This window comes from Sander vitreus, chromosome 17 (assembly GCF_031162955.1).
Source record: "Sander vitreus isolate 19-12246 chromosome 17, sanVit1, whole genome shotgun sequence".
Lineage (NCBI taxonomy): Eukaryota > Metazoa > Chordata > Actinopteri > Perciformes > Percidae > Sander > Sander vitreus.
Window position 1 is genome coordinate 15,180,795 of NC_135871.1, and position 23,569 is coordinate 15,204,363.

At 38.8% G+C, this 23,569-nt stretch overlaps 2 protein-coding genes across 5 annotated transcripts; both read left to right on the forward strand.

Annotated features, from left to right (window-relative positions):
- Positions 1-512: 512 nt before the first annotated feature.
- On the forward strand, positions 513-8,870 carry LOC144532422 (inhibitor of nuclear factor kappa-B kinase subunit alpha-like). 3 transcript variants are annotated; one of them, XM_078273171.1, is made up of 22 exons: positions 513-807; positions 1,378-1,521; positions 1,620-1,714; positions 1,826-1,943; positions 2,026-2,095; positions 2,191-2,279; positions 2,383-2,472; positions 2,562-2,686; positions 3,196-3,303; positions 3,427-3,562; positions 3,728-3,928; positions 4,272-4,374; positions 4,625-4,748; positions 4,830-4,981; positions 5,075-5,136; positions 5,223-5,332; positions 5,737-5,786; positions 6,110-6,218; positions 6,352-6,499; positions 6,612-6,661; positions 8,139-8,238; positions 8,517-8,870. In XM_078273171.1, exons 2-22 carry the CDS (start codon positions 1,417-1,419, stop codon positions 8,574-8,576), a joined length of 2,205 nt encoding a protein of 734 aa, XP_078129297.1. In that variant the 5' UTR covers positions 513-807; positions 1,378-1,416; the 3' UTR covers positions 8,577-8,870. The 3 variants fall into 3 exon arrangements, with proteins under 3 accessions (XP_078129297.1, XP_078129298.1, XP_078129299.1); XM_078273172.1 differs by having other exon boundaries at positions 1,395-1,521; XM_078273173.1 differs by lacking the exons at positions 513-807; positions 1,378-1,521 and having other exon boundaries at positions 1,624-1,714; positions 1,826-1,950.
- Positions 8,871-12,079: 3,209 nt separating this feature from the next.
- Positions 12,080-21,052, forward strand: erlin1 (ER lipid raft associated 1). 2 transcript variants are annotated; one of them, XM_078272900.1, is made up of 12 exons: positions 12,080-12,309; positions 13,468-13,596; positions 14,746-14,827; positions 15,650-15,696; positions 15,784-15,845; positions 15,952-16,077; positions 16,200-16,273; positions 16,932-16,990; positions 17,138-17,229; positions 17,410-17,499; positions 17,624-17,703; positions 18,525-21,052. In XM_078272900.1, the coding sequence occupies exons 2-12, from the start codon at positions 13,484-13,486 to the stop codon at positions 18,696-18,698; spliced, it is 999 nt and encodes a 332-aa protein (XP_078129026.1). In that variant the 5' UTR covers positions 12,080-12,309; positions 13,468-13,483; the 3' UTR covers positions 18,699-21,052. The 2 variants fall into 2 exon arrangements, with proteins under 2 accessions (XP_078129026.1, XP_078129027.1); XM_078272901.1 differs by having other exon boundaries at positions 12,304-12,389.
- The last annotated feature ends 2,517 nt before the right edge of the window (positions 21,053-23,569 follow it).

The window sequence follows — 23,569 nt, forward strand, 5'->3', positions numbered from 1 at the left end:
TACTCATACTGCATTTGCCACTTGTAGCCTAATTGTTCTCTTTTTAATATGGAACTGATATAGTGTATGGGAATTTTGTTTGCTGTGAATTTGTGTGTTTATTTATGCTTATAGGCACACTGTTTCTTTGTGTGCATATGGTCTATCTGAAAAGGAGGTCTTGATCAATGCGAGACTAACAAAACTACTGTATTTCTGTACTGTAATGAGCTTCTGATTATGACTAAAGCTGCAGCTATGTCACCATCTAGTGAACACTTAGCTAAGTGTCAAAGTTTTAGAAATATTTTTCTTAGCTGCTAGCCTACTGACCGGTTGCTTTTATTGTCAACAAAGGGGACAAAACGAGTGGGTTTATTTAACACCCCTGTTGACATTAAATCCATCCGTTTACGCCATAGACTGTAAATATTAACAGTCTATGGTTTACTTCTTTATTTGTGGGTGTGATGGGAATTCCCCAACAGAGGGAGTAGTCCTGCAGAAAGCTGCTCTCAAACCAGACACGCATGCGCAGAAACAACGTCTGCCTGTCACAGCCTACCCTTTCGCTTTGCGTAGATATCGAGCAGCTTTTCACTCAAAACTACAACAAAAACACAGCATAAACTTAAACTTTAAAGCCGTGTTTGATGGACTGTAAAGGGTGAAGGTATAATTTCGCCAGCTCAACCTTCTTGCTGAACACTAAATAAGAAAATGAACCGTAAACAACACGGTTAGCTAACTCTGAAGCAACAATGTTCAGACATCCAAAGTAACGTATCAAGCTAACAATTCATCTGTCGACTCTGACCTCCTGGACAGGTGAGTTCATCATGTTTGTGGAGTGAGATGGCGCTTTTAGTAGACTTTTTGTTCAACATAGTCAATCTGTCTTTGAGTTATCTGACTTCACTGAACCTGACATTGTAACATTGGCTTACCAATAACAACAGGTACAACCAGCTACAGCTAACAATAAGCGCAAAGTGCAACATCAGGAATAGTAACGTTACATGTCATCAAAGTTAAATAAAACTGTGCCCTCGTGGGAAAATTAGGTCACTGTACAAACATATATGTGCACCACTGGAATATAAAAAAACAATACATAAATAAACTAATACAATAATACTAAAAGCAGCTATAAAATAAAGTTAATATATATTTTAAAAAGGCTATAAAAAGTGGCTATTTCTAATGAAGAGAAAATACAATACATGAATAAGTAGTAAAGAACATTTAACTGTTAAAAGTAACACTGCAGATGTAGAGGCAGATGTGTAAATACATAATTAAAAAGGCTTTAAGAACAGAAGCCTTGATGAAGAGCTACAGTGTAGTTGACATAATGTTACAGTGACAGATTTTGTATTATGACTTTTTTTAACTGAGGTCCCTTGGTAACCCAGCGGCTCCAGCAGACCTCACACTATGGAGCGGTCTGCACTTAAACAGAGCCAGCTGTGTGGCTCCTGGGAGATGAAGGAGAAACTTGGGACAGGAGGCTTCGGGCATGTCTACCTGTACCAGCACCTTGTAAGTTCTGCCATCCACCAGTATGCAAAGGAGAACGTAAACCCAAGACCCAAATGTATCTGTGGCTTGGTTTTATTCCCTGTCTGTGTTTGGAACAGGAGTTGGGAGAGAAGATTGCGGTGAAACTTTGCCGTTTGGAGCTGAACTCCAAGAACAAAGACCGCTGGGGCAGAGAGATTCAGATCATGAAGAAGTGAGTGTAAATCATCTGCTTGTGTTCACAAAGCAGCCTATGAACAAACTTAACTGCACATTTTGTTTTTGTTAAACCATCGCTGCATGTTTGGCTCTCTTTCTGTTTTAGGCTCAACCATGTGAACGTTGTTCAGGCCAGAGAAGTTCCAGAAGAGTTGAGCTCCATTGCTTTAAATGACTTACCTCTGTTGGCCATGGAGTACTGCTCAAGAGGAGACCTCCGCAAGGTATCAGGTATATTATAAAGACCCCAAGCAATTTGTTGTCTTTTCAAACATTGCACTGTTAACATCTATACCTCTTTTTTAGGTGTTGAATAAACCAGAAAACTGTTGTGGGCTAAAGGAGAGTGAAGTCCTTGCGCTGCTCAGTGACATTGGTAATGTTTTCCTCAGCTTTTACTTTGACAAAAAGTCACTGTTAAGAAATGTTCATGCATAAATGTACATGGAATTATTTTCTTTACAAATGCAGGTTCTGGTATCCAATATCTTCATGAAAATAAGATCATTCACAGAGACCTGAAGCCAGAGAACATAGTTCTGCAGGAGGTTGGTGGGAAGGTAAACTTGTTTACTTTAGTATATGCATGCAGCCTATGTTTTTCAATTTCATCTGAAGATTTTCTGTGTCTTGCTCTCATTATGAAACTATGTTTTCTTCCAGCTTGTCCATAAAATCATAGATCTGGGTTATGCAAAAGACCTAGATCAGGGCAGTCTCTGTACATCCTTTGTTGGAACTCTCCAGTATCTGGTAAGTGTTGCATCAGTAATGCATTGCTCTGCAAGCAAGGTTTTTTTTCATCAAGCCTTGTTTAATAAATCTGTCTGTATGTGTGCCAGGCTCCAGAGCTGTTTGAGAGTAAACCCTACACTGTAACTGTGGACTACTGGAGCTTTGGGACAGTGATCTTTGAATGCACTTGTGGCTTTCGCCCTTTTTTACATCACATGCAGCCTGTACAGTGGTGAGTCAACATAGCAGCGATGCATTTCTTGTCTGTATTCTGAAGAACCTGGACATACACATGGCATTAAAACACACATTTGGGGGATTTAACGTTATACAATATCTCAGTGTATCAAAATGATATTGCAAAATATCCACATATATAATGAGAAGATCTAATAATCCTAAATAATTTGATGATCGTCTGCAGTATATCTAAATCACATCAAAATGTTACATTTGATTGAGTGTTATCATACAGTACTATATAAAGATCCTAAACCAGGTTAAATGAAATTTGATATTGAGCACTAAAGACTCACTAAATATAACAAATTTACGTATATACACTTTTTATTAATGTCGTGATTGTGAACATTTGTATCTGCAAAATATTTGCATGATAAAGGGGGAGACAGTTATACAGATCTTTTTCCTGTGAATGTTTGGAACATTTTGTGGCTCTAGTTTCAATTTGTTGGCGTTAATGTCAGTTATCGCTGGTTGCATCTTGGCCTGCTTTTGTAGGACAAGTAAAGTCAAGAACAAAGGTCCCAAAGACATCATGGCAGTAGAGGACATGAACGGAGAAGTCCGATTCTCCCCACATCTCCCATATCCCAATAATCTCAGCAGGTAGAGACAAAAAAGACACTTTTTTCATACCTACCAGTCAAGCATCCCACATTCTAACTTGCATCTAACGTGTGTGTGTGTGTGTGTGTGTGTGTGTGTGTGTGCGCGCGCTTGCGTTCATAGGCCGTTGTTGGAACCAGTCGAGTGTCTTCTGCAGATGTTGTTACTGTGGGACGCTACAACGCGTGGTGGTGGGCTGGATCCTGACACAAACAAACCGCATTGCTACACAGCTCTACAGAATATTCTCAACATGAAGGTTAATAATAGGGACCTTGCCTGTATTTATAATAGGGACCTTACCTGTATTTATAATAGGGACCTTACCTGTAGATTTTATTGAGTGCATTTGTGGTTTTATATGTCCCAGTTGAGGACAGCACGCAAAGCAAACCCCCCACACTTTGTGCCTTTATTTCTCCAGGTGATTCATGTGTTGGACATGACGTCAGCACAGCTGCATTCTTTGGTTTTGGGTGCTGAGGAGAGCTTACACTCCCTGCAGCTTCGTCTGGAGACACACACTCAGACGCACATCTCCCCGCTGAGTCAAGAGCTGCTGCTGGAGACGGGAATCTCCCTTGACCCACGCAGACTGCCTGCACACTGTCTGCCAGAGGGATTGGTATGTGACACACACACACACACACACACACACACACACACACACACACACACACAAACAAAAATATCTAATGTTTAACAGGCCCATTACACTGTTCTTATTAGTTCTGGTTTTTGTGGAGTAAAAATAAATAAGGTAAATAAGTTGGTTTGTAAGAAGGGACACATTCTTTTGACAATATGTTGCAGACTGTATGAGTGCATAAATATTGCTTGCTTCCAGTCTGTCTAGCTTCTCTGGAAGAAAATGTTCCAGCAAATCTAAACCTCAGCATAGACCAGTTAGCAAACCTCCACTAACACACACTTTAGTATTCACAGGGATATTTGTTCTCTGCTTTCAGCGAGGTTGGGACAGCTCCATAGTTTTCCTGTTTGATAAGAGCCTGACCAAGTACTCTGGACCGCTGACTGCCAGACCTCTACCAGACAGCGTCAACTTTATAGGTGAGATATATAACTGTATACTGAGCTATAAAATAATGTTCTATAAGTACTTTGCAAGTTTTAGCAAAGAAAAATGTGTAAATAAAAGTAATCAACAGTGTGCAAGATTGTTAGTTTCTTCTCAGTTTACAGGCAGATTTTTGGTCAACACATAAGGGAGTGCATCATCTTTTGTTCATGTTTTTACCCTCCAAAAACTTTTTTTTTAATTTGTTGTCCAAGTTAATGTGGGAATCGTGTGTTGTCTCAGTCAGGGAGACTAAGACACAGCTCCCGCTCTCTGCACTGAGAAAGGTGTGGGGGGAAGCCGTCAGCTACATCTGCGGACTGAAAGAGGACTACATTCGCCTGTACCAGGGACATAGGGCTGCCATGTAAGTGCACAAACACGCACATACACATATACATACACCTACACACTGAAACATCCTTACCTTGTATTTGTGCATGTGTAGGCTGAGCCTGCTGCGCTACAACACCAACCTGACACGGTACAAGAACCTGCTGTTCTCCCAGTCGCAGCAGCTCCGTGCCAAACTGGCTTTTTTTAAGACCAGCATCCAGCATGACCTTGAGCAGTACACCAAGCAGAGGCACATCGGCATCTGTGAGTGCATGTTTATCTCCTGATGTGATACATCATTTAAAGTACTTACTGATGCCTTAGGTAAACTATCTGCTGTTGTGTGTTTTTCTGAAGCTTCAGAAAAAATGTTGAAGACCTGGCAGGAAAATGAAGATAAAGCCGATGGGTTTACAAAGGTAGGAATGTTGTTACTTACTTGCAGTTGTAAACTTACTTGCAGTGATTTAAAAACACTGCATGCTAAGGGTGTTTTGTGCTGTAGGTTGCAGATGTGGGGTATCTGGATGAAGAGATAGTTGCTCTACATTCTGAGATCGTGGAGTTGCAGAGGAGTCCATTTGCGAGGAGACAAGGGGATGTAATGGAACAGCTGTCAGTATCTCTGTTATGTGTACACTATAATCCTTTTCTTAAAAGAGTTCACGTGTTTCAGTCAGTCTTAAAACAATGGGCATGTGCCCATATTCAAAATAGAAATAATTTGTACTAAACAAACTTTGGAAGATAACCACTTGATTTGAAGTCAGACTGCTGCAGCCTCATATTAACTTCAGATAAACTTTAGAACATATTGTATGATAAGGGACATTGGATTTTGTCCCCCATCATTTTTAGTGGATGCATGTTACGAAAGGATCTTTTCATGGCCAGTACGGACAGAAGGAATTAATGACTTGACTAACTGTTTTAAGACAGACTTGAAAAAATGTGAGCCTATCATTTAAATATAACTGCGGTATGCAAGAGTTAACTCTCTCTTTTTGCCATTTTTTCAGCGAGGAAAAGGCTATTGACCTCTTCAAGCAGCTGAAAGCTAAATGCAAAAGTTAGTACAAATCATTACACATTTCAAACGGTAAACGTGAGTTATAGGGGCTCCTGCTTTTTGTTGTTGATCATAGCCAACTACAGTGGAATCTGATAATGCTTGTTGCTATGGATACAATTCAGTTGTATAACAAATAAATCCAATGGCTGGCAAATGTGCAGATGGATTCACTGAACAAATGGGTCACAGGGGCCACCTTTGTTTAATTAATTCCTCAGCATAGCTGTTCATGTGAATAGCAGGATGGTATGTAGTATGTGTTTACATGACTGTGTCAGATGATAGTACATGGATGGTCATATTGATATGTCTTCGTAAAGGTCCTGACCCTCCACATGGCTACAGTGACAGCTCAGACATGGTGAAGATGATACTCCAAACAGTTCAGAACCAGGACAGAGTGCTGAAAGACTTGTACACTCACCTTAGGTAATTTAACCAGAAGTGTAATCTAAACAGATACACACATACATGCAACTATGCAAAGTTCAGCATAACTAAGGTATTATTTTACAGTTCCCTGTGTGTCTTTTGTGGTTTAACTCACCTTTTTTTCCTGTAGTACAATTCTGGTGTGCAAGCGACGCATCGTTGATTTGTTCCCTAAGTTGGAGAGAGCTGTAGAGAACATAAAAACTGCAGAGGCTGCAGTGATGCAGATGCAAATGAAGAGACAGAAAGAGTTCTGGTACCTCCTCAAGATTGCCTGTGTGAGTGTAAAACAAGAGGCACTACAGAAAATATTGTTAGCTATTAGTGATGTTTTAGTAGCTTGAAGCTCTGCAATACTGTAGCTAATATGGTGTGTGGTTGTGTCTTTAGGCCCAGAGCAATTCTCCATCACAGTCACTTATGCAACAATCCACTGACAGGTAAGATCTGGATAAGTCACAAGTTTTACAGTTTTAATACATATTTTGATTTTATCTTAAAAAAAAAAAAAAAACACTGTTAAAAGGAATAGCCACACTAAAACATAATGTGGCTGTTTTCTCGGTCATTATCTACACCCTATAAGATGAGTTTAAATCTACACTGTGCAGAACAAGTTGAATGATCTCCTAAAACCAGCTGCTGGGTTTTGTATAAATCAAAAAGCTGCCACAAGAGGTCACCCCATGCACTTCAAAGTCTAGTATCTTAGTAAGAAGTGTGTCATCCCCCATCTCTCTCCCCTTTCATGTCTACTGTCACTTAAAAAAAAAAGAAGAAGAAAAGGACTCATAATAATCTCCTTAATTACTATGACCAGAGTCCGTCTACAGAGAGCCTGTTCACTCCCTATTCAGCCCCATTGTACCGAATTTGGTTGCAGTTCCACCAGAGTTCCACTGGGGGTGATCGCAGGCGAGTGCAAAATGAATGGGACTCTATGGAGCTAGAGGGCTAAATTTGTCTCTTTCGCCTGATTGTCGTTGAGAAATCTCAGATTTGATTGTAGTTTTTGCAAGTTCAACATGGATTATAGGTCGAAAGTTGAATGAACGAGTACTTATGTCCTTTCAATTTATTACAGGTTGAGTCATTGTTGTCCATAACACGCTAGCATTCTGCTAATGAATGCTGATTGGTCAGTGAAGGAGTGATTACGACCAGAGATCCCGCTTGACGGCATCCGAAGCGGAACCAGAATGTCAGAGTGAATATTTAACATTAGCAAACCTCTTTCTAGCACGTGTATTGACAGGGAGAGCCTAACCTGTCAGCTGTGTTGTCGATGCCACGAGAGAAAAAAGGAAGTGACTCAGAGCTTGCCGTAAAGCAGTATATCTGGCCGTATGATATGTATGACGTCATTGACATTTTAAAAGGCTTTTTAGAACAAAAAAGCACAGCAGCCAGTAGTGTGTATTTTCTTAGCCTCCCCTTTCGGATGCAACATTCAAATTACTAGACAAAAAATTATATCCTGAGAAAAGTGGATTTTGAGGGGTATAGCTCCATAGACCACCATTCATTCTGCACACGCCTGTGAGCGCCCTCATATGGAACCAGATTGAAACTGCAACCAGTTCAGAAGCGAGAAGTTTCCAGAGAGTGGACGTTCTCCGCTCGATCGTGTTTTTTGCCTCCAACGGTGCCTTCCAGGCAGCTAACCCTAACCTTAACCCTAAACATTACCATTGCCGTACTGCCTGGAAGGAGACGTTGGGGGCAAAAAACACCAAAGACCAAGTTCTCCCCTTGGAAATTCTCTGCTATGACTTTAAGACAATAATATGGAGCCCCTAAATCCTGAAAGATACATTTTTTGTTTGTGCTCAATCCTGGCATTCATTGGGTCAAAGGTGGTAATCTCGGGAAAACACATCCATACAGTGAATTTAGAGTCTTTTGTCTCTTTTTCAGTGAAACTGTTCATCAGTTACTGGATGAAAATCAGCGTTATCTAAGTCAACTAACTTCTCTGTTGCAAGACGCCACCCAGGAGATGGAGCACAGTGTCATGGTATGGGATACAGAAGTGAGGGAGTGTGTTCATGCATGTAAACAGATCCCTGAAGCATCTTACTTTTGACTATTTTTAATTGACCTGAATATTATTAATCACCACATACATGTTATTATGTACAGGTTATTACCATACATTTGCATTCAGTATTTATAGATTCACCTATTCAATGTCACGGTTTAAGTTTTGAGATGGGAGAATGGCATGAACATGTTAAGTAGATGGAGAATGGTATGTTTAGTAGTACAGTATTAACTTATTTGTTCTCTCTCCAGGATCAGGACTGGAGCTGGACTCAGTACGGAGCAGTGAAAGCCCAACCTCAGAAGCTGTAGAAAATGGCCAAAGACTCAGTGTTAGGAGTCAAAGATAGTGTATATACTATAAACAAGTGCCTTATCTGAAAGCTTTGTGATTCCATAGTGTATTTTACATACATGTAATGCTGCAATACAGTGTGAAACAGCATAATATTGCACTGTAAGCTATTCATGTTTTAATTTAAATGTATATTATTGAGTTTTAGCTGTAACCAAGACATATTTATTTTACTGGTAATATTGATTAGAGTAAACATTGCTGCTGACAAACTATGCATGATGAAATGTGAATAAATATTTTTAAATGTATGGCACATATATCATGTTTTGGCAGATAGTTTGTATGGTCATTCTAATCACTTAATATGGTAAAGGGACTTGAACTCAAACATTTTAGGAAGAGGCATGGGAAAAGGTGGTTTCCAATGCAGGGTGGCCGGTGAGGGATGCGATTAGCAAATTCACACATAAGGTTATTCACAGGTATTATTATACACCAGTCAAGCTTCATAAAATGGGATTAAGGAAGGACAATCTCTGTTGGAAGTGTATGAATGTCACAGGCTCCTACCTCCATCTTTTGTGGGATTGCCCCCTGATCTTTCCTTTTTGGAAACAAATCATTAAAACTATTGCCGATTGGTTAGTCACACCATTGCCCGAGTCTCCCCAGCTGTGTCTACTTGGAGATAGGTCCTTTTTGCCACCAGATATTTCTAAAGCGGAGTCCGCTCTGACACTAGCTGGGTTTATCACTACAGTATGAATCATTCTTAGACCCTGGAAAAGCCAATTAAGGCTTAGTTTTACAGACTGGCTGAAGTTAATGACAGACACAGCCTCATTTGAAGATCTTATTGCAAGACTGAATGATGGTAGGGGTAAATTCTACCAGGTCTGGTCTCATTTCCTGCCTTTTATTCAATTTGAACTGACTAGTGCCCCATAATTATTATTATCAAGTCTAATTCGATCTCTGCCAACACCTTTTTTACTTATTATTTATGTGTATGTGTTTTAATTGTACATTTTTGTCGTTGTTTTTCTGTCTCTCTTGCCCAGATTGCTGTATAGTGTGTGTTTAGTGCTGTTACATGTTGTTAAATGTGGTGTGTTTCTCATATGGAAAAACAATAAAAACTTTGATTACAAAAAAAAACTGTTGAATATAATACGTATCTGGTTATTTACATACACACAGTGGACCAGACACATGCAGAAAATTGCTTGTTTATAAGACCCTGGGTTCAAAATTATTTTGGGAGCTGCTGAAATCTAAACAGCAAGGAGGCAAACGAGAGTAACACCATGCATAAAATAATATGAAAATGACAAAAATCAAGTAACAGGCATACTTAAAGGCAGTGCATTTAGTCTAGACATCTCACTGTAGTTTCAACAGAATATTATCTTTAATATTTTTTTATTCATTAAAGGAGGAAATACATGTGGAAGATGTATTTAAACGATGCAAAATTAACAGTGTGCAAAGCAATGCTGCATCTCCACCTATTGTTTTAGTCATACTGACCTCCATCATTAAGCCCACATTATAGCTTAAGGTATGGTTTTTGTACCATTTTCTGGGCAAACAAGGCAAACATTTTACATTTCAGTAAATATATTACTAAGTAGTGCATCAACAGTTTACTATTTGAAATGAATACCAGACACTTAAATAAGTGGCCTTTTTATTTCACTCAATTTCAGGAGAAAATGTTGGTTTTACTTCCCTTTACTGTATATATCTTATGGTTGCATTTACTCATTACATTGAACTCCCTTTTCATTTCACACATAAATTCTGCAAAAGCATAACTAAATATGGTGTGTTTGAGCAGTATTTGTATGAGTAGTGGTAGGTTAATATATTTTAGATAATCAACAGTATGTCCACTTAACTTCAGTTCCTATACCAGTAACTTAACCTCATCTTAACATGTGTCATTCAATATTTTGTAACATTTTATTGTGTTTATTTTCATTTTGTCTAGTTGACTATCCTTTCGAGGAGAAACAGCTGATCGTTGCGCACCCATCTCTCTATTTCTATTTATCTATTTTATATACAGTCTAGTCGTTACCACTAGGCACGTGTTGAGGAGAAATTGGCGTATCCTATGTGTCTGGGTTGAAAATGAATTTAATGAATTTAAGCTGAATTATCTTCCTCCTGCTCCTCACAGCTTCTCTTAACCCTTGTGTTGTCTTCCTGTCAACCTTGAAAAAAAAACACTTATTTTAACACTTTAAAACACTTTTTTTTTTTTACGTTTTTGACACCTTTTTTTCACAGTTTGTTTTTGCTTTTTCCAACGTTTTAAATTGTAAAATTTTTCTTCTACACATTTTCAGCGCTACGTCCATTTTTTCTGATATAAAACAAAAATTAAAAACGGGTCAATGTGACCCGAAGTCAACACAACCTGCTTTGTTACGCCATGAGCGGTTGCGATCTGTACACAGAGTGAAGGAGGAGGGACTGTTCGCAATCTGGCATATGTTAAATGCGATGCCACTCAAAAAATCTGACCTACCATCGTCATCATATAATAAACAAGCAGCAAGAATGAGCCTTTTAATTTGGTGGGCCTGATTGCCAAATGGGTGAGCCCATTAATATACATGCATTCATACATATTACACTAACACCCATATACAATACCGACTGGTGTAGAGCGTGTAAATGGTGGAAGACCTGCTGAAACATCTGAAGGCATTGATTGGTTGGTTCTGGCCAATAGAAATATGGCTAATTACCATATTGTCGCTAAACATCATGGGAAAAAGACAAACTGGTCGCATTTAAAGAAGAATCGACTTATTCGCCGTACTGACAAAAACGTTAACGTCGTTTACGCTTTATTGTCATAAGAGACGAACTATATACATAGCGGGTGACCGTTTTAAGTCCGACACCGTGATAGTAATTGGTACTTCTATTCAGTGCTATATATAAGCGTTGCCTTCTTATCCCTGTTTGGATGTGAGGGCGATCTGGCTGCGACATCTGTCACCCCATTGATCGCTAGGGTTTATTCGGCTGATCTGGCTGGCTAGGCGGGTGTCCCCTTCCTCCCTCACCGCTCCATGTGTGTCCCTCCCGAAGCCCCGCGCTCGGTGGAAGAGGACGATGGTTCCCCCGGCGGACGTCCATCCTTCGGTGTACCAGTAGCTGTGCTCCCTGCTAGAACCTCCAAACAAGCTCAAGGCCCATTTGTAGGAGAAACGTAGGGAAGTTAAGCTCCAAAGCGTCAGGCACATCCAAATGAGGCGCTGCACGTGGCAGTCTGCCTTCCTTTTTAGTCTAGTTTTAGAAGTCATTTTTAATGTTACTAATTTATTTAGACATAAGGATTTAGACGGAATGACAGGAGCCAGGTGTAAGGAACATACTGTTTGGTAAAAGTAAAAGTGGACAAGGCAGCTTCCTAAAATCTATTACATACATGACACTCTAGGCGTTAACTTACGGAGTCCCTAAGGGGACATGAGCGAAACAAAAATCTAAAGTTTAGTGAAACTTTCATGTGCGCACATGAAACTAAACTTGAGATTTTTTTTTCCGCTCATGTACCTTAGGGGCTCCGTATTAACTAACTCCAGAAGACGGCAGTAGTGCAACATTAAGGATGCTAGCTGCCGTTTAAACCCATAGAAGAAGAAGGAAGTTGTGGGTAGCGGAGTGAGGGGGATTGGACGTTGAATGATAAGACCAGAAAGGGATAGCTACTGTTCGATCGCAGTGGTAACGTTCATTTTATTTATCATATATCATATTTGTTTTAACGCGTACATATTAATATTTTTATTTCAGCTTTGTGACAGGTGAGTAAACTCGTTTGCTTTAGCCTACGCTAGCAGCCCTAATGTTAAGCTACAATAAACTGACGGAGTTACGTTAGCTGACTTTCTAACCCACCCAGTAATGAGAGCTAGCTAGCTAGGTTAACGTTATCAGGGGAATGGTCTATCAGCCTTTGCTATTGATGTATTCATTATATTCAGAAGTTCGCTGTGATCGTTATATTGAAGAGACATCTGTGGTGCAAACGCGTTGCTGTATGTGTTTTCAGAGAATTTATCGCTAGTTTCCTATCAATTAATTCTGCAAGCTAGCTAGCTGTGTATGTTAGCGTTAGCTGTTTGCTTCCTACTTGTGAAGTGCACTTTCTAATTGAGGCAGCTAGCTAACCATAAGGTTTTGAAGCACATTACCGCCAATGCGATGAAAAAATAATCCTGCAAGTCATTAAATTGAGAAACGTTCTCATTATAGAATTAGCTAGAATCTCAAAATAATGCGACACCTTCTCATTATAATGACATAGCTAGCTAGTAAATAATGAGTTAGTATCTCAAAAATAATGAGAAGCGTTATCTAAATATACTAAATCATTATTTTGAGTGATTTTCTCAGTATTTTGAGATATTTTTTTAAGATAACTTATTTTTAAAGATCTGTGCAAATAAATTTCCTCCCCCTTTTATAGCTTTTGGATTACTTAGAGGGGTATAATATTTTATGAATTTTGGTCCACTCCATTTAAGGGTAACGTTAGACTAAATGTTAGGATCACCTCTCAGTATAATGCAGTGCAATTCAACAGCTTCACAAACTACAGTCTCCAAGACCATAACGTTTTGACCATAAAGTTGATAAATATCTCTTTAAAACAGTTTAATCTAAGCTGGACATTAAAACATTCATGAAGGTAGGATTTATCACAGGGCTGTTGTGTGAGACTGCATTAGTTTTAGATAGGTTTACCTAACACTGTTAAATGACTGATGCACTGCTGCTGACAATTATAGTAAAGAAAAGACACTGAGGTGTAATGGTGCCCTGAGTACATAATGTAGTATAAATATGTCAGTATGTTTATGCTTCTTTCTCTGCCCGTAGGTGAGTACTAGCGAGGATGACGATGCCGCACATAGGGGCAGTATTTGGAGCAATAGCAGGAGTGATGGCCATCATGTTGCACTCCTCCATTCACAAGGTAGAAGAAGGACACCTTGCTGTGTACTACAGGTATCAGAACACTGACCTTAATATCTGTGCATGACAGAAATAACAAATATACTTGGAAAGTGGATGGCATATTGTTATATGAAAGAGGTCTATTTCCTGATAATGATACATCCACATTTTGCCTGGATATGGCAATATTATCTGGGATTCTGAGGCGTGCATATTCCATACCTGTCCGACCAAAGACAGCAAAAAGAGAGGCCATCGCCAACAACTTGTTAGCTTAGAATTTTCCAGTCCAGATTTGAGCATGGTCTTAACAAGTGTCTGTGTTTGTACAAATCAGTCAAATGTAACAGTGATTAAGGCTCAACAGACTGGTAAAAAGGGCTAGCTCTGTTCTGGTCTGCCCTCTGGACACCATAGAGGAGGTGGGGGAGAGGAGGATGTCAGTCAGGCTGGCATCAGACTCTTTAATGCAACATCATAATGTAGCACTGCTAGCTGTTTCTGCAATATGAGCCATCACTGGACAATATTCTGCACTATGCATATTTATTTATTTATTACTCTGTGTCACCTCCAACTGTGCAACATGTCATTTCTATTCATCCGCACCTTACTCATCTGTATATCTGTGTGTGTATATATATACTGTCTATTTATATAATGTTTATTATGTAAATATGTTTGTATTATTACTATTATTATAACTAATTCTATTTGTTTCTATTTCTTACAATGCTTTCTGTATATTTTTTCTCCTATGTCTATTTAATGTGTATTTGTGTTATTCTGATGTGTGCACTTTATTTATTTTTTTCTTTTGAGCTGCTGTAGCACAGGAATCTTATCTTAAGATAACATTTTACTAGTCCCTGCAGGGAAGTTAGACCTTAGGAGAAATTTAATTGAATAGAACTTTACAACTACATTATAACATATGGGACATATATGAAACCCTAATTGTTGGCAGTGTTTATTAAAAAATAACAGGAACAACCTGTAATATAATGCAACAGTATTTAACAAAAACGCAACCATACCCTCATAAATACTGTTAAAACCTGAATGAACACCTTTCAGTCCTTTTCTTTTGTCCACCCTTTATTTATTTTGTTTATTTGTTGTCCACACTATGTTAATATAATCAGTAGGTAATCTGATGTTAAGAAGTCAGACCAAATAATTAGTTTGTATTTTTTTCAGGGGTGGGGCATTGCTGACTTCTCCCAACGGTCCTGGATATCACATCATGCTGCCTTTCATTACCACCTACAGATCAGTGCAGGTAAACCTACCTTCAGCCCTGAAACTTGGCCTGTTAGCAGAGGCCAGCGCAGTGTTAGAGTCAACCAGCAGGTGCTGATACATGAAAACCAGAATTGGGTCTTCTATAAATAAATCCGTTGCAGCATGCAAACAGTTGCCATTCAACCATGGCTGCAGTGGCATGTTTATGCACCATTAGTTGGGTTTTGTTTTAAGAATAGACATGTTTTCTATTACAATGAATAATTAAGAAAACCGTTTATTCTAACAAAGATATAACATTTGTTGTGAAAAACTAAATATAATTAAATAAAAAGAATATATACTGTATATTTATGTTTTTACAGCTTATGCTACAGAGATATTTTTGACCAACCTTTTATGTTATTTGAGCATACATAGTATAATATAATAGTATATAGTACATATAATAGTAATAAAATAATATCAAGGATGTGACTAGTTCATTTATTTGGATTATCATGGGCTAGGACCATCACAACAGTAACTGCTCTGTTGAAATTCCTATTAAATACATTATTACCGTTTGTTTGCATGTAAGGCAAAATTACGGAATTATAAAAGGCACATTATTATTTTAAACTTGTAGTAGCCACAACCTATATATGAGATTGAACATCAACAGTAAAGTTGAATTAAATAATCTTAACTTAAGCTACTTACCCCCCCCCCCCACCCCCATATCATAAAATAGAAACATACAACTTTGAAAAATATTCATGTCACATGTTAAATCCAGATTCATGTTCATAAAAGGGCCTGTGTAGGAAACTAATCTTCATCATTATCCTATGATTGTAATTGAATTTTTGTGTTTCAGACTACTCTCCAAACTGATGAGATCAAGAATGTGCCCTGTGGAACAAGGTAAGACTGAGTTCATTGATGTAGTTGTTACAGTGTTCCATCCATGAAAATGGTTATGTATTTAACAGATTTTTCTTTTCTTCATAGTGGTGGTGTGATGATCTATTTTGACAGAATAGAAGTTGTTAACATGCTGGTCCCTTCAGCAGGTACAACATGTTCTAATTTCCTTCTTTGCAAAAGGGTTAATGTTGACACATTAACCCTGCCAGCTGCTTGGCATTACAACTGTTGTCTTTGTTCATTTCTTTGCAGTGGTGGACACTGTGAGGAACTACACGGCGGATTATGACAAAACTCTCATTTTCAACAAGATTCACCATGAACTCAACCAGTTTTGCAGTGTACACACACTACAGGAGGTCTACATTGACTTGTTTGGTGAGTATGCTTTTGTAAAAAAGTATTGAATGCAACTTGTCCTGTGTCATTCTTGAAATTCCTAAAATGTGAAACAGGGCATGTTGCGTATTCAAACAGCTGCTGGTTTTTATGTCTTGCAGACATTATAGATGAGAACATGAAGACTGCTTTGCAGAAAGATCTTAATGTTATGGCACCTGGACTTACAATACAGGTATTTGAACACATGCACGTATAACTTAAGGGGCATAATAATTCATGTCACAGTGGAGGCTGAAAAATCTGGCTTGCTTGTCCTTATCACACATCTAGCTATTTACACTGCAAACCTTCTGCTCTGTGCAGTCGCCCTTCACAGTGAATGAAAGAACGTAAACAGGGATTGCATATCGTATTTGCAGTAGTCTCCTAATGAGACAATGCGGAATATAAGTTACATGGCTCTAACTCCAGTTATACTGTATAATGTGTGTAGCCCACTTTTGCAAAGTAAATGAAAGAATAGGAACATGGTTACTGCAAAGAATATAGCTAAAGCACAATATGATTTTCTGTACGATCAGTCCAGTATTGTTGTGGTGTTATCAAATGTTAAAATCTGACGCTAAACTATAATTCAAAACCTACCTACTGCCATTAACCTCCTGTGCTAACTAGCCTATTAATCTAGCTTGAGCTTTAGGTCAAATTAAAACATGTTTCACTCTTCACTCAAATTCTGAACAGCTACCAGTAGACCAATTATAACTTGAAAACCCTGACTAGCTTGATAACCAGCTCTCTGTAAAACATTTTTGGCAGATTGATTGCGAGCGAAGTGTACATTGTTTTTCTCATTTTTTTCTCTCTGCACTTTCAATATCCTGCTGAAGGCAGTCCGTGTTACCAAGCCAAAGATCCCTGAATCTATCAGGAGGAACTTTGAACTCATGTGAGTTTGTAAATCTGTACTTACTAGCGCAGTCTTAGTGCATGGTTCAAATTCTGTTACCCGACCACTCAGTTCATGTAAGACCACACAGAAAGGAAAATATTTACAAGAACGTTTTTTTTGTGTGTATATGTGTTGTATATGCAGGGAAGCAGAGAAGACTCGTCTGTTAGTCACGGCTCAGACTCAGAGGGTGGTGGAAAAGGAAGCAGAGACTGAAAGGAAGAGGGCCATTATTGGTAAATGTGATGGTGTTTTACTGTAAATAAGCCAGATAGGTTTTTATTTGCATGATGGTCATTTATAATTTTAGCTGCTTTCCCCTTTCAGTCACTCATGTGTAACCCTACTATCACTCATGTGTAACCCTCAACCTTATGTACAGCTGTTACAGCTCACGTGTTTTTTCTGTCCCATAGAGGCTCAGAAAGTGGCCCAGGTAGCAGAGATCCACTTCCAACAGTTGGTGATGGAGAAAGAGACGGAGAAGAGGATCTCTGAAATAGAGGGTTAGCCTCACTGCTTTCAGTTCTCTTCTGTGCAATGGATTTGTGTGTTTCTGTATGTGGTTGGCGACTGGTGAACTGGTCTGTCATGTGTCTGCCTCATTCAACACGGCCCCTTTTGTTTCAGATTCTGCCTTCCTGGCAAAGGAGAGGGCTAAGGCTGATGCAGAATATTACACTGCTGCCAAGATTGCCGAAGCAAACAAGGTAAACAAAAAAAATGCTGTTGACATAATTTAATACATAAACACAAAATTGTATGGCCTTAAAACAATGTTAGAATATTGGGAGGTATCTTTGTGATCACTGCAATATAATTATTTTTACAGTATAATAGCAATAACAACATTTCAGCAGGTGTGATCAGATTTATACAGCCAGCACATGTATTCTGTCTGTGGTGGTAGAGGCAGAGCTGCTCTAAAGTAATTCTCAAATCAGAGTTGTTTATGGAAATGGCTCTACTGTAATGGTGTTAGTCAGCTGAGTCCGGCTGATCAATATCAAACGTTAAAGGTCCTATGACATGCTGCTTTTTGGACGCTTTTATATAGGCCTTAGTGGTCCCCTAATACTGTAATAAGTCTCTTCCCCGAAATTCAGCCTTGGTGCAGAATTACAGCCGTCAACTGTCAATAAAGTTTGTTTAAAAAAAAAAAAAAAAAACGGTCTATGCTGAAACCGTATGGCCTCAGAGCAGAACAGAACCTGATGCCTTTTCCTGAAATGTACAGCGTTTTATGGTCAGTGTAGATACTATGTCGGAGTATATGGCTGCTGTTGTGTGCTTTAGCGCCTCAGTTCTTCTCTCTGAACATTGATATTGTCAACCACCTCCACACTACTGCATTCACTTCTTTTTTGGAACCAAATCCTCCACAGTCGAGCCAGCAGCAATGTTGTATTAAATTTTAGCCATGCTGTACATTGTCAGGTCAGATTCATACAAGTATTGTCATGAACAGTGATAATGACCCAGCCCTAAGCTAATCCTCACATACTGTTGTCTTTTTTCTAAATTTTTACAGGTGAAGTTAACCCCAGAGTACCTGGAGCTGATGAAGTACCAGGCCATATCAGCTAACAGTAAGATCTACTTTGGCCAGGACATCCCTAACATGTTTGTAGAGGGAACCAACAACCCCCCTAAATCTGTGCGCTCCCCTAATCTTCCCAATGCTCAACAACTGAAGCCAGAGTGAGTCCAAAGCTTTGTCTCTGCATAGGACAGGAGAACCTGATGAGGACTTGTCTTGTCTGTGAGATGGAGAGCACTGAACTGAAGATGGTGGGTGGGATAGCTTTGCAGCTAGTTTGGTTAATAACGTATTTTAGTCTTAAATCTAAATGGCAAAGAACAAGTGGGAAAATGTAAAGACAAGCAAAAGTGAGAGCTAGGAAAGGCAAAACAAAAGGGAATTTTTCGTGACTTCCACTCTTTTTTTTTGGGGTGGGTAGGAGGGGAGGACTAGTTTTAGGAATGAGAATGATGCCATAGTTAAAAATGAAAAGCATAATAAATGCTTATGCCTGGGAAAGCGACAGCAAGAAGTCGCCCTAATTTATGTGTGCTTGCAATCAGTGCAGTGTTTAACTTTGCTGTTGGATCTGCATTCATTTTGTTTTTTGTATGCCAGAGGAGTGATTTGTGATAAATGATTTTTGAGAATTAATTTCTGGTTGCGCTGAACTGGAATCTAACAGGTGACACTAATTAATTAAAAGTGGTTAGGGTTTGTGTAAGTGTGTAATGTGGGTAGGTCATCGGTGCCATCTTCTCTTACACTAAATCACTAGTTGGCTCTGCTCTCTCAACACGAGTCAGTGTGAGGACTGTTTGATCACACCTCATATCAAATGCTGCTTGTGGATGAAAAGTGATATGTGAAAGACTTTTTTAAACATTAGCGTTCTAGAAAAAAGTGGCCTGACTTTGTAAAAGTTTGCATAGTTAGATACAATCCTACAGATACTCAAATCTTTGATGTGGGAGGGTAGTCATCGGGTGTTCCCAGTTTCTATAGTTAATATACAGTGGTGTCAGATTGGTAGTAATGTAGATTATTTTTTGTAACCTTGGTGGTAGTTTGCTGTTAGTTGTGGTTGAGAGTGCAGCTACCTCAGGGAGACTTGAGATGCTGCATTAGAGCTGCTGTGGCATTTACTGTGAGGAAAAAGGCTTTAGTGCTGCCAATAGAAAATCAGATTTCCTTTTTCTAAAAGCTAACAAATTCATTAATAACAAAAAGTTAATTAATATGGGAGTGTAACAATAAGGCAGTTATGATAGTGCCACAGGAGGAAGTCGTGATTTGTACATCTTTATTTCTTTGATCTGGATTGGATTATCAGGGCCATGCATGTTGAAATGTTTAGTGGCTTGATTCCAATAATTAGTGCCTGCGATGTCTGCCAATTCTGTTGTTATACAGCTTATTCAGATGTAAATTCTCAGGAAATTGACTTTTATTTTAATAAAACAGCTGCTCAATGTTGGACAGAGCTTAAACCCTTTAAAGTTATCATTGGCAATTTTGCAAGTAAGAAAAAAAGTTCAAATCTGTTGATTGAATTTGGTTAGACAAGTTGGAACAGTGAAACAAGAACATTTGATTTGAGGATAAGCAAAGCTATGGTTTCCTTTTCACTGGACTCAAACTAAATATTTAAGGTGACATTCTTAGTGCACTGTCACTATTTTATTGCACGACCTATTTACAGTGGGTGTCTGTGACATTGAATATAATGAGCATGTTGGTCTGTCAAAGTAGAAATATTATAAACAAAAGCTTCTTTCCACGGTCAATGTTTACATGTTTCTGTAATTCAAGAATTGATGGACTGCAAAGTTTTTCAATCTTTGCTAAACAAGCTAATTGTAATGGCAACACACAGCTCCTAATTACAGTATTAACTTACTTAAGTGAGAATATGTTTAGTCTTTGATCAGTTTTATGTGACGATATGAGTTCCAGTACTACACAACAAGTTTTGCTCTAATAATAAAAGATGAATGTTAATAGAGCTTGGGTTTAAATAAGATGCAAGTTGGTGCTAGTTTTTATTATGTGTTTAAGCTTTTGGATTTTGCTCAGCTCTACTACATACTACTTCCACTATTCAAAATGCAAGCCTTAATTAATGGGTTACCCCAGACTTAAAGATTCAGTGATTCTCATTAACTAAAAAGCTCCATTTGAACTTAACTGTGAGACTTCTTAAGAGCTTGGATGTACAGACTGAACAGTATGGCCTCATCAACGACTCTAGCTGAGAAAGACAGAACTAGCAGTGGACACTATTAGTGTTTGGAAGATGTCGTGATGTTTACTTGACCTATGAATGGCAGTTCAAGGCTGCACTCTGCATTTGCTTGGGTGGTGGGTTTAAATAAAGATGCAAAAGAGGGGTATGAATCACTCATGAAAATGATTTTTTTGTCTATTTTGTACAATCTGTGAAATCTAACATCGTCTCCTTGTTTTAAAAGGTTTATATGCAAAAATGTTTTCAAGTTTTGACAATGTTCTTATGTAAAATAAAACCTATTTTGGTACCTCTCTTCTCCAACTGTGCTGCTTTGTGTGGACATTGTGTAGTACACTTGGATGCCAACAGGAGGAGAGCTAACGCCACATTAAATTATAAATGCTCTGGTTCAATCACTGAGCCAGATTGCTACCAAATGGTGATGTTGAAAGACAAATAAGATCAGTTTAACAAAGCAAAACCGAAAAGCACCAACTTATGGGCACAAATAGGGGTCAATAAGATAGTAAGCGTGCAGTATGTTTAGAGAAATGCAGAGCGATGTAAATACTGCATGAGAAAGGGCAAGTTTGTCAATGTGTAAAAAAGAAATGTAGTTTAAAAAAAAAAAAAAATGAGAATGTCAAATAAAATTTGTCCACAAACGTAATCAACTGTAAGGTTACTCAAAGACAGGAAAAACGTTAATATCAGTACAGATTTAAAGAAGAAACGGTGAAACTTAAAGATCCCATACTTTGTGGGGCACTTAAACTACACATGCTGAAGTTACAACTTTGGTTTTTGGCCCTGGTTTTGACTGTAGGGACAACAAATGTTTTCTATACATTCACAAACTTATATTTCTGGTTTAGAAGTGTTTCACAGGTTTACAAATGGTGATAAATTATTATTTCTGAACATTGCCTCTCAAACTTAAAATCATATTTGAGCCCATACAGAATCAGTCATTTAGAAAAAAAGTGAGAATTCATACACTGTGCATGTGTTGACTGGTCACTTATTTAGATATCTGGTTGGTTGAGGCGATAGGATGATTCAGTAAACATTTACTGAATATACATACGCTATCACAGTTCCTTCATTTATAACCTACATAATGTGTTGTAAACATTACAAAAACAGAGATGTGTTTGCCAAGTCTGTAAAGTGGTCATCCCAAGAGACTAACTAAGTCTTGCCCTCAGCAAGGCCAGTCAGATGTTAACAAAGGCTTTCCAGGAAGCATTCAAAATGTGTGTGTGTGTGTGTGTGTGTGTGTGTGAGTGAGTGTGACCATTGCCTGGGTGACCAGATGAGGGATAGCTTCCTCTTATGACTTTAGTCCTTACATATCCTGGCCCAGCCAAACCATCAGTCTTTGCTTTCTGAAGGAGGATGTTTAGTTATAGTCTGACCACAGATCTGGTTTCCCTGATGTCAGAATTTGTGAGAAATACTGCCATAAAGTCCGTCTGTGAGTGTGAATGAACTTCACGTGTCATCTTGTTTATTCAAGTGAGTTTTTTTGTGTGGATGTCTGGGCTCATTTTAATGGGTGGTCTGATTTGGTGTCAGGGGTGCACAGCCAGTTTAAAGCCCTCCCCTCTCAGGAAGCGGTGTCAAGGTCAGGGTTGGTGCTTCCTGCATGAGCCAGCGCTCCTCTTTCCTTCCTTTTGTTCCTAATCATCAAATCCTGCATGATCCTTCTAGCCTTGACTCCTCCCTAGATCCATCCCTCAGAGATACAAGGGCGTGGTCCTTCATTCTGAGTGTAGGCTGCAAAATCTACTCCCCAAACAGCAGAATGTGATTCATCAGCTGCAGTCAGTGCCATCAGCAGTAGCTGCTCTGTTCTGCAGTTTTCTCTCACATTCCTATCCTGTGTGTGTGTGTGTAATACACAACCTCATACAAAGAGCATTAGCTTAGCTATTTCTAAGCACTTTCCTTATCCTTCTAATGTCTTTTACTTATGCTCCTCTACATTTTTGAGGTGACCCTCAGGATGGATTTTGCAGTCATTCCTCGAGTCAGCTGTAAAATGTAGGCTCAAAACCTAATTCTGTGTTGCATATGTGTCAATATGAAATATGCAAATGTTTTGATCAACCTATTTGTGCTTTGTTCTTTATTCTCCTGTTGTGAATTATTCGTCAGCCATTAAAGGAGCCCTCCATCAATTTTACAGATCACTCAGTGATGTCAGTTTACTCATCACAAGGAGTACTACTACTTGACAGTGCTGAGCTTTGAGGGGACTGAGAGCCAGAGTCCAAAATTAAACAAGCTGTTGTAGCTGATTAGCTGTGTGTCACTATCCACTTTTATTTAACATATTGGAGTATAAACTGCACCACAAAAGAGGACTAGTTTGCAGTTGGTTATAAGACAGGAGTCTATGGTACAAATATGTCTTGTGAATAAACTACCTGAACTTGTAGTTCTGTTAGAGTAAATGGCCCAGTACAGAAAAAACAGAAATAAGTTGTTCTGACTGACTAATGCTAAACCATGTCTTGACTGGCTAGCATTCCAGTGGTTAACTTGCCAACTAGCCACTTAGCTTGACACTAAAAAATGTAAGATTTGTACCTCCATGTTTTATTGCTGTAAGCCTGATAATGGTGATTGATTAGGTGGTGTGAAGGTGATTAACTCGACAGAACTTGGTCACAGCAGCAGCAGATAGCTGGAGAAGATCAGCTGCTCCTAATGCTGCTCAGCAGGTCTCCTGTCTCTTCTTATTCTACACCAACACAGGGACAGACAAACACTGACCGGCTAATTTGGAGCAACCTGCCCAACCCCATTTCACTGGAAT